The sequence below is a fragment of the Apus apus genome, chromosome 10 (assembly GCF_020740795.1).
Source record: "Apus apus isolate bApuApu2 chromosome 10, bApuApu2.pri.cur, whole genome shotgun sequence".
NCBI lineage: Eukaryota > Metazoa > Chordata > Aves > Apodiformes > Apodidae > Apus > Apus apus.
In genome coordinates, this window is record NC_067291.1 from 8,197,871 (window position 1) to 8,219,576 (window position 21,706).

Here is a 21,706-nt window from a genome sequence, read left to right on the forward strand (position 1 = left end):
AAAGTTTTATTTTTATGGGCTTAGGTCTGATTGAGAAAACTGTATCATCAAATGGACTACATCCTTTTTGATACATCTTATTCAAACCAGCAAAACCAAAATAAATCGGATATTGGCAGTTATTCCCAAAATGACTGAAGTCAGTCAGATTTGTTTTCTTACAGCTACGTGTCTAGTCTAGGTCTATGACAAAAAGATGGACATGCACTTTTACAGAGTGTTCTGGAAATTCATGTCATCACATACCCTGTTTCTGTCAATGGCAGTGTTTAAAGAGTTATTTTCAAAAAACCCACAAGTGAGTAAGTGTTTTGAAAAGGTGTGATTCACTGGATGGTAAGTACAGGGTACCATCTGTGAGACAACTGGTATAGCACCATATTCACTTGAAGTTGTTTTAAACAGTAAAACCTGAGGCTTTGTCACAGAACCATTGGTCATGAGTGTTTTGGGGTCCAGCATACAGGAGAACACTGGATTGCCAGGATTTGCGCAGAGTGGCAGAGGAGGAGATGGGTTTTGCTCAGTGGTCAGACTTGATGGCAGGTCCTCAGCAGAAGTCATCTTCTTTCCCTGCTAAGGACATGGGTTTTAATTCGGTCTTTTAAGTAACAGGGCAAAGTATTTCAAAGTTGTTAAGTGTTTGTGGTCAGAGCAAATGTTGCTCAAGACTTATTGAAATACGTGCACAGTGGAGAGTGAGGAACTGAACACTGCTGACTTTTGACCTTATTTAGTAAACTGTGGACAGTGATAAATGGACTCATGTTGTCTATGAAGTATAGTAAAAAATGGAATTTGCATCAACTTCTGCATTAGCGATAATCTTGAGCATAGAAAGTATCTTTATGTGCAGCAGAACTAATTGGTATGGATAATAAAAATATGAAAGTAAGAATATAGCAAGGCTTTGTAGATGGTTTGAACTGGTTTTGACTTTTCTAATATATAGAAACATGTATGCTAAAACAAAGCCCTGAACAAACCTCCATATGACTATACTTCCTTGCTCATGTTCACGTGCATGCATTTTTCCTAATTTTGGTAGGGAGTGAATTAACATATGACAGATACTTTTTAGCACGTTAATGGAAAGTGCTCTAATACTGCATTGATGAGCATGTAGGGCAACTGCACTGAGCAAAGTACCTCCCTCAGGAGGCCATTCAAAGCCTGCTGTTCCTCAGGGGTGCCATGAAATCTTTTTTGTTTCTCAGTCATGTAAGCAATGAAAACAACATTTAAATTGCTAGCTTAGATAAAATTAAAGTAAGAAATTCTGACTTTTCCTTTACGTTGTTTATTAACGAGGCCTGTTGTCTGCCTTTCGGGTCTTGCGCCAATATGAGAGCCCTGCCGAGGCCTTAATTGCTGGGCTTTAGGATCAGCTCTGTCCTGTGCCCAGGGATGAGCTGGGGTCTGGGTGTGTGGCGGGGGGAGCTGCCTTACCTGCCCCGCTGCAGGTGGCTCTGGGGGGCAGCCGCTCCCGGAGCCGCGTGGCCGCAGGTGTCCTAGTCCAAGCCTGTGCTGTGGGGAGACTTTCCAAATTAGTTAATTCACAGGTATCTGTGTTTTTCCACCTGCCCAAGACTAGAAGGATCCATTATTTCCAGTCCACATACTGTGTGGTTCTGTGCTTTTTTTCAGTCTGGTTGGCGGGGTGTTCTGTGCTGGGCCTCTTTGTGTGTGGGTTGCTGGTTGGTTGGTTTTCCTTTTGCTGTTCGTTTCCTAACCTTAGTTCGGGCAATTTTCGCACGTAATAAAGGCAGAGCGGGCTGTCGCTCTGCCTGGTTATCCCGGGATTACATCTAACGAACGCTCCCCCTGCAGCAGGTGCCCCCGCGATCCCTCCCCAGGACCAACAGCAGGACCGGGCGGCCCGCAAGCCCGCCCTGCTGCCCTCGCCCCTCTCCAGCCGCCTCCTCCCTCAGCGCTCCCTCCGCGCCGGCCCAAGCCCGGCCCGGCCCGGCCCGGCCCGGCCCGGCCCTACCCGCTGCCGCTGGGCCCGGTCCCGGCGGTGCGGTTGCCATGGCAGCGGGAGCCGGGGCGGCGGGCCGGGCCTCCCCGCGGTGCAGGCCGGGCCCTGTAGTTCGCCGGGCGCTCGGGCCCAGGGGCCGCGGCGGGGCCGGACTGCGCTGCCCAGGGTGCTGCGGGGCGGGGCGCCGCGCGCAGGCGCCGGCCCGGGCGGGTCGGTCGGTGTTGTTTTTGACGGCGTCACGGGCGGCTGCAGCCGGCGGCCCCTCGTCTGTGCCGGGCCCCGTCCGGGGCCGCGCTCAGGTAGGCGGCGGGACCGGCCCGCGGGGGGACTGCCCGCCTCCCGGTGCCCGCCTCCCGGTGCCAGGCTCCCGGTGCCAGCCTCGCGGGGGGCGCGGAGGGGCTGCCCGGAGCGCGGCAGAGCCCGCGGGGGTCGGGGCAGCCGCTGTTGGTCGCACGGAGCGAGTCCCCGGGCGCTGCGGGGCGGCCGCGCCTGTGCGGGGGCCGAGCGGGCAGCGTGCCCCGCCGCGCCGGCCCTGGCCCTGGGCGCCGGCGGGTGCCAACTTCCTTCTCTGCCATCGTCTGCCCGTGTTGCTGTGGCTGATGCAAGGTGCTGGGTTTCATAAACGGTGCTCTTGTGGCTCTGGCTGTGCTGGCTCCGCGCCGCGGGCAGCTGCAGGTGATCCCGTCACACCTGTGAGGAGCAGCGGGCGCTGGGCTGGGCTTTGCTGCCTCTTGGGAGCCGCTTCTGCCCTGCTGGAAGTGACAGCGAGGGAATGGGCTTCAGGGGCTGCGAAATACAGTCGTGAAAAGAACCTTATTTTGGGGAGGAAATGACACTGCTTAGTAGAAATAAAAAACTTGCATGACAACCCCAAAGTGTGATACCACTTCAGCATAGTTTTATTTCTGCTGAGCAACAAAGAAGCTACTGTAGAAGGGAACTATGAGTTTGTACTTGGAATGACTGCACAACAAACTGTAGAGAACACTAATTCTTAGTGGTGCTTTGTTATTAATCTTTTTTTCTTTGTCGGCGCTTACTGAGGTTTTTTTTTGTAGTTTAGGAAATCCTCTTTAGGGGGTTGGAAGCTGTTAGGGGTTTGTTTAGGCTGGAATGGTTATTTTTTCTGACACTGGTGTTTATTCTGCCTCACAGCAGATAAATATGATGTGGCATGTCCTTTATTTTTATATGGCTATATAGGATAACATGGTATTACATCATTAACAATGCATATGGGCTGTAAACTTTTACACCTTACGCTTCTGATTTGCATTTCACTAAAGTTAGAAAAGTAGTTCACACTTCTGATTCTCTGTTCCCCTGCCCTGACCCAACAAAAATGCATAGAGGTTGAACCCTGAATATAATGAGTATTTATTTTGTCTAAATATAAAGCTAAAAGTTGACATCACCGAGAGTGTAGGACATTTTTGGGCCTCAAATCAGTTTCATAGTTTAAACTGGAGTATAGAAGAACTGTAACTTTCTTTTGGAAAACAGTGGTGATTAAGGCATTTAGTGAGAAGCCAAACCAGTGAAGCTGTGTGTGGGGACTGTTTTTATCCTTCCACCTTGGCCTGACATACAGGAGCTGTGGAATACTCTATCCTCCAGTTACCTCTGCTGTTACAGGCCTAGCACCCGTTCACATCATCTCGATGCATTGGGAGGTCTGCAGGCTTCGTGCCTGATTCCTGCCCACAGCTACATTTTTAAGATAGCTTGCATTTGGGAAGAATGTGCCAGCCATATCCAGCACCTTGGGGCTGGTAGAAGTGTACTGATTCTTAGTTGGTCTTTGTCATTTGGTGGTGGATAACACAAGCCAGTGAAGGTTGTTGTTTGTTTTTTTTTTTTGAGTAGGTCAGTATTGCCATTGTGCTCAAGTTACTCTTCCCTGTTTCACTTTTACTTATGGGATTGGATCTGACCCCAGATTTAGTTATGACTATATGTGTTTTAGTAATCTTTAATAGAAATAAGCTGTTTACTGTAGCTGATGATTGAGGTTTAGGAACACTGTACCTAGGTGTTTTTTTGCTCTTTTAGAGCTAGCTGTTTGTAATTAATAACATGCTTTACTCTCATACATGTTTTATACACGTATGTTTGCTGAATGTGCCGGAGGGGTCTAGCAACCCTGGAAGTGCCCTTCATTCTGATGTCATGCTATCTATCAATTTTTAATAATTTCAGTTAATTTAGCGGTTCTACCCATCAACCTAAATGATTTTATAATTATTCTTTTTTATTCCATTATTTTTCTTTATATTAAGAACTTTTATGATCAATTAGTATAATATTCTAGTTGAATACTATGTAAGTCACTTGTAACTCAAGGCCATTTATCGAGGCCCACAAGTAACAGAAAATGATGATTGTTGGTCTGCTTGTTTCTATGTGGTGTTTTTTAAAAATATTTTTTGATTATGCGAGTACTCAGATAGTTGGGTCCTGAAGCTTTTGTTTGGGAAGGGCAGACGTTTGGTTCTCTGTGGGGCCTTGGTTGGTTTTAGCAGTGCTCAGTTACCTGTCCCTCTCTGGTCTAGATGGAGAGCACAGTAGTGTTGATGCTGTTAGCCATGATGAAATGCTGAGTTAGCTGGAGGAGGACAGATGTTACCATGTCCAGCACAGAGTCTGCTGTTAAAACTTGCCCTTTCAAAATTTGAAAATGCACTTGAATCAACAGATTATTTTTTTCTAGGCTGTTAAAGGATTTGCATTATGTGACTTCATTGTTTTCATCTCTAGCACTAAAACTGGAATTTCCATGTTATGAAACCACAGCCTGAATTTCTTCCACAGTGGAGATCAGGCTCATTAGAAAGGACTGAGTAGCCTGTTCTATATTTGCCCCAAACTGTATTTTTTGTGGTTACACAAAATGTTTGGTTTTCACTGACAGTAAGTTTGATACTCTTATCTTTCTCCTCACTGAACTGTAGAAAAATAAATGAGAATGTTTTTATACTGAAGAGAATTCTTAAAAGACAGTTTCAGATCACCAGTACAATTTTTGCAAGGTGGCCAGGTTTCTGATAGATGGCAAGTTCTGGTGCTGGTAGTTAACCCTCCTCTGAAAGGAATGCTGCTGCTAAATGCCTGCTCAAATTAAAAATAATTTAATGACAGCAAGCAGATGTGACTGTATTATGAGAACTTTGGAATGCAGTCTTTGCCATTTGTGCACTGGTTATTTTGATGATTGAAGAAGTATGATTAAAAAAAAAACACAATAAAATAAAAAAATGTTGATTGAATATGATTCTAAAAAATCCAACAAAATCAACCAACCCAAAATAAAACATGCCCTGGTGTTTCCTACCTGAGATTCCAGGAAGAGCACTAATGAAGGAAGAAAAAGATCTAAGGAAAATGACAACCATATTCAAAGTAAGGCTTTATGATAAATGGAAATCAAGTTTCTCTACGTTTGATATCCAAGTTGATTCTTAGTCAGTTTTTTTTGCTTTATAAACTGTGGTTGTAATTCTCACCACTGCCTTTTTTACAGAGGAACCCCACATAAAATAGTTGAGGATGACAAGGAAAAAGTATCATATTAGAAAAACATATGTTAACTGCCATAATGCAGAGATATCAGACAAGTGTTTACTGTATTTTTAAAGAAACCTAAACGGAATTAGAATTTATATATTCTGTTGTGCAGATTTCTAGCCACGCTGGCCTATGTAGATGTTCTAATTCAAGGTTTGTGTATATTTTCTGTGTTAAAAAACAGGGAGTAAAGACAGGGTTGATGATAAAGTAGAGAGTAAATAATTTTAAACAAATAGGTTATTTTCTTTGTGTTCTTACCGAAAGTACTTAAGTGTGGGAAATAAGGCAGATGTCTGGAGCTCTCAGAACTCTACTTTTCTGTAAAATGACATTCATATTAACAGGTTTTTTTGAACCATAATTTATTTTGCTGGTTTATTGCATTGGATGCATAACATAATGCACAATTAATGGAAAATTTGCAATTTCTGGGAAGTTTTTTTTTCACCAATATAAATTTATATTATTTAACAACTTGATATAATTTTATTTTAAGGAACAAGAAATGCATTCTATTTCTTGTAAAAGTCTTTCTGTTAGTTAGGAATTAAAAAAAGTAATCTGAATATGTAACAATAATGAACTCTGTATTCCTGGTACAGGAAAAAAATAAACAGGCAACTGAACTCTCTTTTGAAAATAACTACCAAAGGCATCTGTTAGTATTGTAACAAGTAAAATTTGTACTTCAGGTTTTTTCATTTGGTTTTTGTACTTTTCAAGTGCTCTTTTAATTCTTAATTTTCACAGTATTTTTAAGAGTACTTGAAAGGAGTGGAAGAAATGGGGAAAAGGTCCAAATTTGTGTCTTCAAAAAAAAGTGTTTTTCTTGAGCAAACTGGTTCATGTGCATGCCTCAATTCAGAAATGACTTCACCTACTGAAACATGACTTAAACTTAAAATGATGCTACAGACAAATTTTATATTTAATTATGGTTTGTTGGCTAGTCTTCTGTGTGTGGTTTTGGGTAGCCCAAGAGCTTTTTGGCTGGCTAAAAGAGGTACGTACCTAGCAAAGCCCTATGTGCTCCAAGTATAAAAAAGATAATAAGAAATATGTACAAATTAATATACTTTCTCTCTAAACTTTTATTCAGTCTTCGCCCCCGCCCCTCCCCAGAATAACAATTTGTGATTTAGTGTGGTCTGTGACATCAGGATTTGGATTCTTCTGTTTCCTTTATTTTTTTTCAAGAAAGCGGTGAAATTGCTTATCTTGCATGTTAAAAAGTCCACTTTTACTTGCAGTGTGCTTTGAAAATGTCTGAAAATTCCAGTGACAGTGATTCATCTTGTGGCTGGACCGTCATCAATCATGAGGTACCCATTCTCAAATTAATAAAGTTCTGTCAATTTAAGACTAGCCATATGCAGTAAATTGTTACTTCAACTTTATAATTTCTGTTTTGTGATGATACTGTATATCAGCAGAGCATACAGAAGAGAGATTTATAAATAAGAAAACAGGAAACTGCTATTTAAATATGTGCATCCTTTACTATAGCTGATACAAGTTGTGTTATGTAAAATCTTATTTTTCTTCAAAGATTTTTCTTTTAAGAATTTCTAGAATTTTGCTGAGATTCTCATTTGTTCCTGCTTTTCTGGAAACATTGACTTTCTATGTAACTTGTCTGCATTGCTATATATTTCTTCTTTACTATGAATAACAGGATAGAGACAAGTTTGTGCTCAGTTACTAGAACATTAGCAGAAGACATTTTCAAGGGTCGTGTAGTTTTGTTGCTAACTGGGTTGATCTATCTTTAATTTGAGCCTCTGAACTCAGGAGGCTGAGCTGCCTCTAGTCTTCTGTATTGCCTCACTCTGCTTACAGAATGCCCAGTTTGGAGAAAAATGTGCCTAGGCCTGCTGGGTCTTGTCTGCACACTTTTAAGCATTTTCATTTGTGTGGAATGCTGTTCTGCATTGAGAAGGACAGATGTGTGAGGTGTTGAGAAGGTCTGGGGTTGCCAGAAGTCAACAGTGTTGTTAAGACTGGTTGGAAATCCCTCGGAGAGGGTTATGTTCCAGAGAGTGTGTAACTGTATATTCCATACCCAAGATGCTGAAGTTTTCCCAAGCTGTCTTGCCTCGAGTGAAATCTGGGAGAAACTGCAGTGAATAAAGGAATGCCAACATTTTCTTAGGTTAATTAGGAAATGAAGGTGGTGGGAGGGCAGGACAGCTCTCCATACATCTGTTTTGTAAGGTCAGAAATGAGAAATGTAAACTTCCCGGAGCTTGAAGTGATGACTGGGGAGGGCTGCCATACCTAGCTTGGAGGATCTTAAAATCTATACAGCCTGAAAGAACCTTGAGGATGGTAAGACATCCTCAGTGAGGAGGTTTGAGTTTTGAAGTGACTTTCTTTTGTGTTTTCCAGGGACTCAGAGCAGCTTGTAACATGAATTCTTTGCAATTTGTGCTGGAATTCTGGGTTTCCTGTTGTTCAGGCAGGAGAGCACAAGGCATAAAATATGTATAAATAACCTGGATATTGGCACCTTAGGGAGGAGGAATTAATGTGGCAGTGCAGGACTCAGCTAGTGGCAGCAAACGAGAATGTTGTGGTTGGTTTTTTTTTTCAGTTAGGTAAACTGTCACCAAAGAGGTATCTTCCCTAAGGAAATAAGCAAAAGCAACCTAGTAGTTGTTAAAGAAGTTCTGATGGTAGGTTGTGTGGCAGCAGATGGAAGGAGCTAGCAGACTGTGTGCAAGGCAAAAAACCTGTTCTTGTTTCAAAATATTTGTCTTTTAAAACCTATTAATTTGATGTGTGGAGCTTTGTCAAATTTGTATGGCTTCAGTTCTGTTTCTTTGGTCATCTTTTGAACCCTGATTTAGCTTAATATATTAGGCATACTTTTATTGGGGATGAAATGCCAGAATTCCCTCATTCTTTGGTCAAGTCTTGGGGTGTAGATATTTGTAAAGTCACTATTATGTCTGTGTAGCCCTAGTTTAATTTGTTTGTGTTCCTATGCTGACGTTTGACTAGTTGTGTAAAGTGACAATTGCTTTATTAAAAAAACCCTAACTTTTAATTCTTAGTAGAGTAAAGCTTGAGACAAAGGAAAACAAAAAGTGAAGCAGTTGCAGTTCTGTTGGGCTGGGATTTGTTGCTGCCTAGGTGCCTGCAGAGTAGGTGTCTGAATCTGATGTTGGTTTCTAGGTTGGTGTATTGCTGTAGTATGTGGGGGTTTTGCTTGTTTGTTTTGCTTTTTAAGTATTTAGCCTTGTTTTGTAAACTGAACAGGTTATTGGGCCACAATCCTCAGGGCAAATGTGTTAACTATTTTCCTGGAATGACAATTACATATTGGCTGGCTGTGTCATCTTGTTGTCCCAAAACATTTTCAGGGCACAGTGCTTGAGTTATTTCATTCATAGGAGGAAAACAGGAAATAATGGGAAGAAATTATGGGTAGCGATCAGCTGTTTCTTCACTGCACACTCCTCTATCTGCAGATTGTAATTAAAATCTGGGTAATTTGAAAGGCAAACCATTGCAAGCTTGTGATTGTACTCAAGTTTTGAAAGTTCCATTAAATTTCAAAAGCAAGAAATACAGTTTATGGCTTATAAATGCTGGGCCATGATTTCACTGCTGTTGGCAGCAAGATGGTATTTAAGAGATAATCAAAGCTTCTTTTCCTTGTTTTGGGTTGGATGACAAGTCAGGAATCCTGTCACCAAAAGCGAAACAGAAAACGCACCCACTCCAGTCCTCAAGACCAAGAGGGGTACAGGGGTGCATGAGCTGCTGGACTTTAGACTTCTACTAAAAGTTAAAGGATTTAGGAGCTGGCTACAGCAGCTGGATTACCCAGATGTGAATTGCAGACTTTATTTTCATACTTGGGATGGTTATTTTACACTGTAACTGAAAATGTGTTACACAGTCTAAATAAATTAACATTCTACAAGATTATAGGAAGACAGGAATTTTTGTCTGGCTAAAGCAGAACAGATTTCTGTGGTGTAGAGAATTTCTGTTCCCAGTTACTATTCCCTGATAAAAGGAAATAAAATAATTCTGTTAGAGGTGGGAAAACACTGGTGTTTAAGAGCTCCCATTATTGACTTTCTTATGACAAGACAGCTTTGAATCTGAGCATGAAGAAAGTAAAATGAGTGGGATGGCTTGATAGCCTTCAAATACTCATTCTCCAGGGAAGGGGTGACATGTAGACTACTGTATACTTTGGGGAAGTGATTTGGGTATTTAAGAAAGGGATAGAGCTAAGGATTAGACCAGTTTGGAATAGTGTAGTATTACTTTCCCATTTGTGACTGTGACCTGTATTGATGTTTACAGAACAATTTATTTTTGTGTAGGAGTGTAGTTTCTTAACCTCTTTGCTGTTGGTGGCGTGGAAGGGTGACGGAGGTCTGGCAACAGGTGAAGTGAATCAAAGTCAGTTTAGACATCCACACCAGACAGCACATGTTTAAAAAAGGGTGGCTCACCTGGTACTCAGCTAGTCCACTTTCTTGGTATTTTCGCTAAGGTTTTAATCTGCTTTAAGGTGTATCCCTGATGTTTGCCTTGTTGTAGAGCCTGAGCAAACTAATTTTTGTTACTCTTTTTCTTCACAACTGAAGAAATTAAAGTAATGGTTCTATCACACGAGATAACAATTGTCACATAATAAATCTATATACCTACCTATAAAACCCAACCAAGCCAAAAAACTCAAATAATTTTGTGATTTCTTTCCTGATATTTCACTAAAATTTTAGGAAGTTGCATACAATTGAGTGACAAATTTTTGCAAAACATTGGAGATGAAAATTATGACACTTTTGTAGTCAAAAGGAAAGGAAATGCAAAATATTTATCAAGGTACTAAAGCAGTTAATTTTTTTAGCCTTTTACTTTGTAATCACTTTGTAATGTGATTGTAGAACATAGCTTATACAACTCTTTTTGAGGTGTCTAATATTCCTGAAGTACAGTCTCATCTTAAAAACAAAAGCATACATGATTGCTCAAGTCCTGAGATGAGGCATCTAGGGAAACTGATCTGGAAGTATTACTACTACTGTAATTTCACACTTGCTGTTGTAAAAATAACTATCTCTGTTTACAAAAACAGCTCAAGTTATTTATGGATCAGAATGACTTAGTATTTTTCAGTCATGTTTTGCACGTTTTTAGTTTTGTAATAACCTTACTTGTGTTCTATCAATTCTTTTCAACAAACATTACAATATAAAGTTTAAATATTTTAACTTGTGAACCATATTCCTTGCCTGCAGTGCCCTGCAGCCTCTGAGCCTTGTTTGTCTTCAGTTCCTGTTTTGTTCCAGAGTGGCAGCTGACTAATAACTAAGGCCCCTTTCTGGATTAAAGTAGAAATCCAATTTAGAGTTTGTGTAAATATTTGTTTTCCTGGTATCAATGATGTACTGTGAGAACAGCCATTCAAATTTGCTGACAGAAATTGAGATGGGGTAGATTTTTACATATTTTTTTCCTGGTACTTGTACTGATTAGAGTTTATGGTGGTACTCTTGAATCTCCACTTTTTGGAAGTGTGTGTGTATTTACATACAATACATGGACATGTGTGCAAGAATTGGAATCCGTTTTCAAAACTCATTTAGAACCTCTGTTTCTCTAAATTCTGTTTAATATTTAGGTGTAATAAAGCTAATATGATTGTTTAAAATACTTAGCATAGGTGTTAATTAATGCCTGAAATGCTTTTTATTTTTCTCCTAGACTCATCCTCCTCTGCCTTTTTTCAATCATGGTCATAAATATTAAACACTAGTAGTCGTTTCCTTCTCATTAGTTACTTGGTAGTTCTCTTGCTTTTCTTCACTTAAAATCTTTGTTTTTTAAAGATTATTATTCCTCTGTTTTTATTATTAATGTTCTGACTCTTTTATAACCCTTTCCCTCTGTTTTACTTCTGAAAACTCTACCTGTAATTTTAATTTCAAATTCTTCAACTCCAGGGTTCTGACATAGAGACAGTGACTTCAGAAAACGGAAGCACAAATGGTAACCCTGAGTTTGTTTCAGAAGAGTATGTTTCTTTGCAAGAAGAGGAGCAACCAATTGATTTGCAAGGTAAGATATTAAAAGAGGAGCAGTTCCATAAAATAGGTGTCTGTTGCAGGATTGGCACAAAATTAGTATTTTTAATAGAGTTTGTATATTTTGAAGGTCTCAATCAAAGCACTTGCTTCATCAGTATTATGGAAAATATCCAGTCTTCAACTTTATAAAAGTATTTTTCCTTGAAATATGTAAAATTAGTAGAAAGCCTTAATTTTGTCAATACTTTGGAATTGTTATTAGAATAGTATGCACAGGTGTTGCCAGAAGATAGTTTAGAGAAGTGCTATTGATAAAATATTTTTACTATATTAAACATTCCTTAATCACGTTCTTGATCAAGAGTAATTTTGGGAGAAACAATAAATGCTTTTACACCTAAAAATAACGTTGTGGCACCGTGTTAGCATTTCTGGAGTTGGAAGTCTGGTGCACACTCAATGAATGAAAATCCTTCAACTTATTTTAATTACTAAATTTAACACTTGGTTTATTAATACTGGTATGAGAACTTGACAGGTTCAGTGTGCAGTTGACTATATTTGAATTTAGCAGTGTTTTCAAATTCATAACTTCTCATTGTATTACATAATGACAAATTGAGATTCAGTGTATTTTTAGAAAACCTTCCCTTTTATGAGTAGATAACAGAAATCTGTCACAATTATATATATTTTAATATTATATGGGAATGGGCATAATTTGTGGAGTTACTGATTTTAATCTTGTGGAACTGTTTTAATCCCACACTGGTTTGTTTTTTCCTCTTTTTATTTATATAGCTCAGTGCAACAGTGATGGAGACATACCAGAGGTAGACAGTACTCTCTCTGCTTTTGAGGAAGCACAGACAGTTCCAGAGGTAAATGATGTTACCTTATTCGGAAGCTTCTGTAAGGCCTGTTTGACAATGTCAAGCAGTGTTTTGAAGGCATTAAAATTAATATACTGTTTTTTTCCCTTTTTTAAAGGCATTATAAATTCTTGCTATTTTAAAAAATTACTTCATATTGCATGTATCTGAATGATTTTTACCTTGTCCATTTCCCCAGGGAAAGAAAGAAAAAATCCCTGATGATGGGTCCTGTATTGGAACTATTAGTGATGATTCTGACATTGTTACTCTTGAAGCTCCAAAACCAGAGGAAACTCAAAATCAGGAGGAACCTCCAGCTGATGGTGAAGAAGCTCCAAGTTCAGAGGATTTTAACATGGGTTCCTCTTCTAGCAGTCAATATGCATTTTCCCATGTAGAAACTGGTAAGAACGATTAATTGCTAAGAGACTGTGTGCAAAAATGTCACCGGGGGGGGCGGGGGGGGAAATCTTTGCGTAGGGAATCTTCTTAGTGTGGAAAGTGGGGAAAAAAAATTGGTCTTGTGGAGTACGTGTCCAAGTATATGCAGTCTCTAGGACGACTCTGATTGTCCTAAGAAACATTGTCTAAAATTATGCCTGCAGTCTTTTTATTTGAAAGTGTTCTCTCCGATTAAGTTTTCACTAGTTTTAAATACAAATTTCTAGCATATTTTTGAGAATCAAAATGAATTTTAGTTGACAGAAAAATTGTAGGTTTTCTCTTCCTTATTTTCTTTTGCTATTACAGAATCTGCAGAAACAACTAGCAACTGGGAGAGCATTGTTTTTTGGGGCATCATCACTAGAGTAACTTTTTTGCTTACCTTCGTAGCTATGTAGAATATATATATTTTTAAGATACTCCCAGTACTTTGCAGAAGTGCATCACGTGATATTCAGAAGGAAGGATATTAATATTTGGCCAATTAAAAAACCCCACAATAGACAAAAAGCCAACAAATGCAAACAAAAAAACCTTGCTGTTGTGTTACTCTATTTCTCTAGTCTTTTAAATTCTTTTTGGCCGCTCATTTGGCTGCATCTTTTCTCTTTATTCTCTACAACACTGTTGTGTAAGTGATTTTTACCTTTCAGTAAGTTTATTGCAAAAGCAGGATTTTTCTTAAAATGCTGTTTTTTGTCTTAGAAATGGAATAAAGCATTGTTAAAGCTTCATGTATCTGTACAGTATCCACTGGAATCAGAAAATGACAGCTAGCACCGAATTATGATCAGTGGTGATTTGTACAAAGCTGTTGCCTTCTTTGTCTTCTGGACTACTTGACTTGATTTTTAAATTAAAATTTAGTTGACACTTTTTTTTCTTTTCGGGCTGGGTTCTAAAAATGTTTTGTTTTTTCTTCCCTCATGTTTTTGTATGCAATAGTCAGTTGGCTGGAGAAGCTGAGGAAGATTCCTGATTGTGTAAGGGGATGGGGAAATGAGGTGAAAGAGCATGTCTCTCGCAGTCTTCCTTTCCAAGGTGGTGTGATTAAACTTGATCAGCTTGTGTAAAGCTGATTGCTTATGGCTTGCATGGAGTGTTCTTCAAATTCAGTAGCCATCTGATCTGATCTTTTGGTAGTGGTGTTCCAAACAGATACTGAAAGCCAGTCCTTATTGAAGAATTTGGCTAAGCTTTTCAGCATTTTTTTTGAGAAATGTTAAACTCGCATGTAAATTTGGAGTAGGCGTCAGTAAGCTTTGTGATATGTTTTAATATGTATGCTTGACCATTTAAATGGATGGTTCTTGTTGGATTCCAAATATACATGTGACTAGCAAAAAAAAATTTCTTCCTTCTAACGGAGGCTGGTTTCAGCATGATCTTTAGTGCTGCACATTTGTTTGACCAAGTATTATAGGAAATGTCTGGAGTACTTTTGCATTTTTTTAAATGCCAAAGTTTTAGCAGTCAAAATTTCCATACCACTTATTTGCAATGGAAATGTTTACCATCTACTTCTTTTTGAGTTTTCTGTTGTGTTGGAAACAGATGAGCTTCAGATTTTCCTAATGTAGATACTAAAACATTCTTCAAGGATTTTCTGCCACTCTTACTTGCAAACCAATTCCTGCCTAGACTGTGTTCACTATGCCAACAGAAACATTTGAGAATGGCCTCGTGAATCCAGTTAAGTAGGAGAAGTGCTCATATACTGAAATAAACTACACGTCTGCTTGAGATATGTCTGCAGAAATGTGGAAGAAAATCACATTCTTAACTGATGTTGTTACTTGGTCTGGTTTCTAGTGCAGATCTGACAGTTCAAAATCATAGGAGAAGCTAGCATTTTGGACTGCTGCTGTGGTCACACTTTGTCTCGTTTATACTCCTTTTCATCCTGTGAATGTTAAAGTACAGCTTTGTACCCAGTTCTTACAGCAACTGTAAGGCAATGTCATTCTTGCCTGAAAGTATAGTGCTGTTAACAACTTCCCATTAAGTGCTTATGAATGTCTCAAACTGTCTTACAGCTTTTCCCCTTTGCTTTATGATAGTCTCTTTTTTTTTTTCCTTTCCTATATATCTTTGTCCAGTGTATAAAAAAAAAATTGCCCATTTGGCTAGAAGCAGCTTCTTCCTTAAACACTTCAGTATTCCCTATGTGTAAGCTTCTTGAATCCTTGAAAAACCACAAATAAGTAATAATACCTGTCGTGTGAAGTATGTCCTGTATAATCCCTTATAATGTCTGACCTTCATGTTATTGTAATAACAGATCTCTCCTGACTAATTTCTGAATGCTTCTCTTTATTGTCCAGGTTTGGGGAGTTACGCATCTGCTTAAATGACTGATTCTAAAATAGTGTCCTTTTCTGCCAAGTTATATAAATTAATTTAAGAATCTGCATGTCAGATAGCTGTTAAAGTTACTTGTCTTTATTGCAGTGTCTGCTTGGTCAGTCTGGTTTGACTAATTGACTAAAAATGATGTTTTTAGTAAGAAGGGAAGTTATCCTTTATTATCTGATACATTGCTTGTCCATGGAGTCAGAAAATAGACATGTATTCCAGATACTAATTGGTGATGGTTTGGGGGTTGATGAAATGACTTCTGTTAAGTTGAAATTTATTTTCAGGAAAGACTCTTAATTGGCAATGCTTTTTATAGATAATGGCTAGCACTGCTTGGCATTCTTGTCTGTTCAGTGATGTGTGCATGGCTTGGCTCAAATGGTTTTCAGTTGTGAAATGTTCAAGTACAGTAACTCTGTATTTATATTCTTATATTTGAGTGATGATCTCTGATACAAAAATGAACAACCGTATTTCTAGAAGGGGCATTAGCATCATTTAATTGCAGGCATCAAATTTAGTGTCTGAGCAGGAACACTTTGCCGTGTGCTGCAGGCTTCATTGATCACATCGAATCTATTTCAGGCATATGAATTTGGTACATTAATATAGGTATTGGAGAGCTGCTTTTTCACCCTGCTGCTGCTTCCCCTGTGATATTTGTCCTACACTTGAAAATTATGCTTCCAAAGGAGGCAGCTTAAATAATCATTACTTATATACTGGATAATAGAAATGTATTCACAGTACGTGCAGTGAGCATTTGTACTGCTAATAGAAGAAGCATTTACAGCTCCGGTTGTTATTTTCCCACTTATAATATATGGCTTTTGGGACATAGGAACATGAACATACAAATGGTATCATAAATACCATTTTACAAAAATACTATCAAAGATATTTTTTTATGGTTTTCAGATCTTGCCTGATTCAATTTTCCAAAACATCAGTCAGCTAATAGAAGTGTTTTGGGTTCAGAGTGTTAGGAAGGGTTAAACACAGGAGTCCTTGTCTTTTCTTCTGCAGTAGTGGTTGAAAACAATGTCTTTGAAAGGTGGGTAAAGATGTTAATAAGTAGTATAGGGTAGGTACTGAAACTAAACAAAATTACATATGTAAATAAATTTATGCAAAGATGTTAAGCTTTCTTTGGGTATCTATAATGCCTATATTAGTGGAACTTCAATGGAATTTTGTCTGCAGCTACGTGTATGTCCCAAAATGAAGTTTTTTGAGAGAATACAATAAATCCATGTGTTTGAGGAGGCTTTCTATTAGCATCATTCCTTGTAGCAAGCCTTTTTATCGCTCTTTTGTTGTTAAATTTCAATATCTGTAAGAGAAGGAAAACTAAATTCTTAACCGTTCTACATCACAAGCATTTGCAGAGACAGTAACATGGCAGGGCTGGCTGTAAGAAATGCTTCCTGATGAGTGCATGATAAGGTGTGGGAGGTGCTGTACATTTTTTTGCTGAGGATTTCTTGATACTATATCTTTTCTTTTAAAAAAATATTTTTTTTAACTTTGGAGGTCAAGCATTCCTTACCTGCTATCCAGCATAAGCTGTCACCTTGAGAATTTTTATTGTGTTTTATCAGTGTTCTCAAAGATAAATGCCAAATACATTTTGCATAATAAGGATGGATTTTGATACTCAAATTGATTTTTAAAGCAACAACTCACGCATTTTTTAAGACTGCTCTTTGTTGGTTTTCAGTTTTTTCATCTCAGGCTAGCAATGATGAATCAAGTAGTGATGAAACCAGCAGTCAGTCCAGTCCTACAGTACGAAAACGTCGGGCTAAGAAGAGGGTGACGTCTGGCTCCGAGGCTGAGGGTGGGTCACCTGCTGAGCCGGAGTCGGAACCGCCCCGAGAAGAGCAGCTCAAGCGCCAGTTCAGCAGTGGCCTTAACAGATGCATCATACTGGCTTTGGTGATTGCAATCAGCATGGGCTTTGGCCATTTCTATGGTGAGTTTATAGAAAAGAAAATACATAGAATCAACATCTTGCATCTCAAAACCAGTTTTATTGTGACTGATTTTTTTTTTTTCCTTGCTCTCTGCTGACAATCTGGGCCTATACAAGAGAAAAAGCAACTGTGAATACGTGGGTAATACAGGGAGGCCCTTCAGAACTGCAGTTGTATTTAATACACCCTACTGCAAAATTAAATAAAAAAAGAAACAAATTTTTCATTGCCCTACCGGGTAGAAATTGTCCCCTTCCTTTTCCGCCTCCTTTCTTTTGATATAAATTTGTGGTAGTGCTTTTCATTCCCAACAGCATTCAGAGTTATTTCAGGCTTCTGTTCGTATGTACTTATCCAGTTAATGTAACAGACAGGCATATTTTTTACATGAATTCATAGTATCAATAGTTTTCTCTCTCTAGTGGAGAAAAATACACTGTAGTTGTCCTTGCAATTCCAGAGTGGTTTAGAGAATTAAGGGTAGCAGCAGATTTTCTGTGCATTGCCTGAAGTAAAACATTACATAGATCATTACCACAAAACAGCAGAACTCATTACAGTTCTAAATCTACATAATGCCATCCTGATCTTCTGAAATACATGTGTTATGATAAAAATGATAGAGGGCATTTATTTTTAACAGTAATGTTTCCTGCACAATTCTTGTTTTATATGAAGATGTGCCCTCATAAGGAGACTTGTGATTCAGTTGAGACTGGGAATATTACTCTAGTTGAATTTGATTTTGACTAATTGTTAGGGGTCTAAATTTTGACATTTAAGATTTGTACTGATTTTCACTTGACCCTGATTTTTTTTTTTTTTGGTCTTAGGAATACCTGAAGGTAAGACCCTTGAGTAATGTATGGTGGGTGCTGTGCTTGCAGTCAGATTCCCTTTTTAAATTGTGTGCATGTACACATGTCCATATATGTATTCATACTTATATTAGTAATTCTTAAGACTTAATTTTTTTAATGTACATAGGATTATAGGGAGGACTAACCCAGTAGTGTAAAATATTTTTCATTTAGCAGCTGCTGCTGGTAGTAGCTGGTGTAAAAATGAATTGATACCAATTGACATGCTAGAGGCAGAGAGGAAGGAACATGATGACTAGACCAATCTTTGGTAGTGCTTTGTGGTGGTAACTTGAGGTTTCAATTCTGTTAATCATTTTACTGTGTTTAAATTGGGGTCAGTGATAAATACTGTCCTTTTAAAGAACTTTGAGATCTGTGGATGAGAAATAGTTTTGGAAGTGTACTCAGGGTCATATCTTTATCAAGGGATTCACTTTGATTTGTTCATTCATTGAATCTAAATGGAAGTTGTTGTTATTGATGACAGTGATGGCAGCATTGTCAGCAGAAAGAAGGCAGCTCTATGTGCCTTCAGGTTTTGCTGTGTGATAACTAATCTTTCTACCGCTAGGAAGGAAATCAAACCCTGCTTTCCATCTTCCTGGTTTTTGTTTCTTTTAAGCTCAAATTTGTAGTGAGAAATCCATCTCCCTAAAGGACTATTGTGCATTTTTGTGGAACAGCTTGGGATGGATGTTTTCCACAGCAGTCTTCCAATGCTAGACTAATTGTGTGAGAGGACTGGGAGGGGTTACTTTTAGTGAAATAACTTTTTTTTTTTTTTTGGAGGGAGAGGGGGGATGGTGTTAGGAAGGAAGTGGTGTCAATATTAGGATAGCATTTTTCCTTTAGCTAGGGCTTGAGGACCCCTTTGAGACTTCTCAAGGTGTATAAAGCAGCTAGGATTAGATTTTAATCAGTAACTGTATCCTAATCAGTATTAAACTGAATTAGCTGGCTTTATGATGCTCTAGGAAGGAGCTCTGAAAGAGGGCAAGCTTTCCAGGAAAACAGGTAATTGAAAAAGCTGAAGTTAGGAAGCCCTTGCCAGCAGTGTCTCCTTATTGACATACAGATATTTAATTTTTTCTTTAACCAGTATCTGTAGAAGGGAATATTGAGGTAGCTAGGGTTTTGGATAGATTACTTAAAGAATCTGAAGGATACTGTGATTTAAGAGCATCTTAAAAGCTGGAAACAGGAGTAGTACTGAGGAATAGTACCTCATCACATGCATTTTCAGTGTCTTTGCTACCGTTTTTGTCTTACTAAACATAATTTTTGCTTACTGTATCTAACTTAGGATTCTTGGTAAGGAGAGAAATAGCTCTCAAGTTTTAAAAAACAGTTTTTCTGTAATTCAGGTTCCTCTAAACATGAGCCCTTTACACTAAATGATGATTTTTCAAGGCAATCTTCAGCTTCTTTGGATCAATGGATTTCTTCATAAGTGTCTATAAAATATAAAGATAAAAACCAAATTTACTGTCAGTACACTTGAATCCACTTATGCAAGGATCTATACTTCAGTAAGTGCAAAACTCTGCAAACTTAAATCATTGCTGTAAAAGCATTGCTTTCCCTTAGCTGAACTGAATTATTGAAATTCAACTTGGTTTACAAAAGCACTGTGCCTTTAACTTCATACTTGACAATAAATTAAATAGAAATTGACGGCACAAGAAATTGCTCAGTTTAATAGTATTTGTAGAATTTTAATAGTATTTGTAGAAACAAAAACGATGTGTTATGATTTACAGTGTATAGGTAGGGAAATACCAGAAAAGAAGTCTCACTTGAAAGAAAAGATTGGTGGCTAATTCAGTGAAGATATTTTTTCAGGAAAAAAGTGTGTCTCAGCCTTTATCTGACAATGAAAGATAGGATATTTGCTTACTTTTCAGCCTTCCCTCAAGGATAAGAATGACAAGATAGGGCCTGCAGGTGTTTGTTGCTTTGTGAGCAGTGTGAATTGTATTTCTGCATGAAAATTTAAGTACTGTGCTAATATCCTCTTATTCGTGTAAGTTAACAGCAGAAGTTGTAGTTCTAAAATGAATAATACATGGACTAATGGTCTCCCTTTTATCCTGATTGACTTGCATGTTACTAAAAAAAACCAACAAAAATCACACATATCCTTTCTTGTGTAACTTTTGTTGATTAATTTCTAATTTCTGAGTGGTGTTCCAAAATTCCTTCATTTGTTATCATGAAATGAAAGACTGTAATGGCAAAATTTTTAAATCTGTTTGAGAAATAGCTTCTTATGGGAAGAAATTGAATAAAAATGTAACAATCTGGTTTTATAATCTTTTATTTTGTAACAGCTAAACAGCTGCTAGTAAGTACTGGGCAGAAATTGCAAGGTAGGAATGCTTTTGATTTTGCAGAGAAAATTAAGATGGTCTTTAAGTTCATTTGTTCCTCTAACTACTTAATGTAAGTCAGACTATCAAAATAAGGTTGTGGGGTTTTGTTTTGGTTTTTTTGTAGGTACAATACAGATCCAGAAACGTCAGCAGCTGGTGACAAAGACACGTGAATTAAAGGATATGAAAGATGACCTTTACCAGTGCCAACAAGAGCAAGGAGATAAAGTGCAACATAAAGTGGGGGTAGGTAGGAGTTTAGCTGTGAGTCTTTGGATTACTCTGTCATGTGTATAGTTTACACAAAGTGAAATTAATTTATCACAATATCATTAATTTTTAATTTTTATTTACTAAGTTCTTTCTGGGAATGTAATTTTTCTTTCCCTTGAATTTTTGATTTTTTTGTATTTTGATCAAATTTGGTTTTGAAATGTGTTCAAACATACTGATTTTTATATATAGACTAGGAGTTACCTGGACACAGACTCTCTCCTATGACATAGTGCAAGCTCGTAATGAATGAAGACAACTGAAGTAGAATATGTTGGTATAAACTGATTACAGGCTGGACCTACAGGTTTTGTGAATTTGCTTTCTAAATTGACAGTGGTTATTAATTTTTTTAAATACTTAATCTGTCCTTTTAGTTTTTTACTGTTAGATGATACAGAGAGAAGATGAGGGAGTGCTTATTGTGCATGTGTCTTCCTTTGGTTTTTGTAAAATTTTATGTTGCTGATTTTACACACAATTCAATTTAATTCTAGTTTGTAAAGGATGCCTAGAGACTGGGGAGATTCTTTTGTGTTAGGATATAGTTACATGAACACATTTTCAGTAACAAATTTTGGTTAAAAATCAGTTCCTGAATTTCTGCCCCAGCTGTTGAATGCCCTTGCTTCTGCTAATGTATTTGGGTTTGTAACCTGTAAACACAGTTTGCTGAACATAAATCAACAGCAAACCCAGACATTTTAATTTATTTTTAAGATGGATCAGTTAATGTACCCAGTTTACTATCCTGCAGCTAGTTAAACCAACACAAGTGAGGTGATGACCTCTGGTTGGAAGGGCAGCCTCTCACATGATCTTTGTTGCCAAGAAAGTGTTTGTGTGTCTGAAATAAATAAACCTGCTCTATTTTTGCATCGTGCTGCAACTTGTCACTGCATCCAAAATGACAAGTAAGCTCTGCCAAGGCTACCTTGGTCTTT

General features: G+C 38.2%; 2 protein-coding genes across 5 annotated transcripts in view; one reads left to right on the forward strand and one right to left on the reverse strand.

The window, feature by feature from the left end:
• Window positions 1-208: 208 nt before the first annotated feature.
• PIERCE2 (piercer of microtubule wall 2) lies at window positions 209-2,033 on the reverse strand. The gene is made up of 3 exons (XM_051628607.1): window positions 1,991-2,033; window positions 1,450-1,527; window positions 209-576 (listed from the first exon to the last, which is right to left on the reverse strand). The coding sequence occupies exon 3, from the start codon at window positions 562-564 to the stop codon at window positions 211-213; it is 354 nt and encodes a 117-aa protein (XP_051484567.1). The 5' UTR covers window positions 565-576; window positions 1,450-1,527; window positions 1,991-2,033; the 3' UTR covers window positions 209-210.
• Window positions 2,034-2,178: 145 nt separating this feature from the next.
• CCPG1 (cell cycle progression 1) overlaps window positions 2,179-21,706 on the forward strand; it is a 29,245-nt gene continuing 9,717 nt past the window's right edge. For 3 of the 4 annotated variants that reach the window (XM_051628807.1, XM_051628805.1, XM_051628806.1), the window contains exons 1-8: window positions 2,179-2,277; window positions 6,796-6,867; window positions 11,518-11,632; window positions 12,403-12,482; window positions 12,673-12,880; window positions 13,866-13,961; window positions 16,999-17,253; window positions 20,614-20,735. In XM_051628807.1, the coding sequence (XP_051484767.1) occupies window positions 6,808-6,867; window positions 11,518-11,632; window positions 12,403-12,482; window positions 12,673-12,880; window positions 13,866-13,961; window positions 16,999-17,253; window positions 20,614-20,735 (936 nt within the window). In that variant the 5' untranslated portion in view covers window positions 2,179-2,277; window positions 6,796-6,807. The remainder of the gene's footprint in view (window positions 2,278-6,795; window positions 6,868-11,517; window positions 11,633-12,402; window positions 12,483-12,672; window positions 12,881-13,865; window positions 13,962-16,998; window positions 17,254-20,613; window positions 20,736-21,706) is intronic. The other variant, XM_051628808.1, reaches the window with a different exon arrangement.

What these genes read in the sequence shown, in the direction of transcription:
- PIERCE2 (XM_051628607.1), bottom strand. Translation starts at nt 564, where the DNA reads ATGACTTCTGCTGAGGACCTGCCATCAAGTCTGACCACTGAGCAAAAC.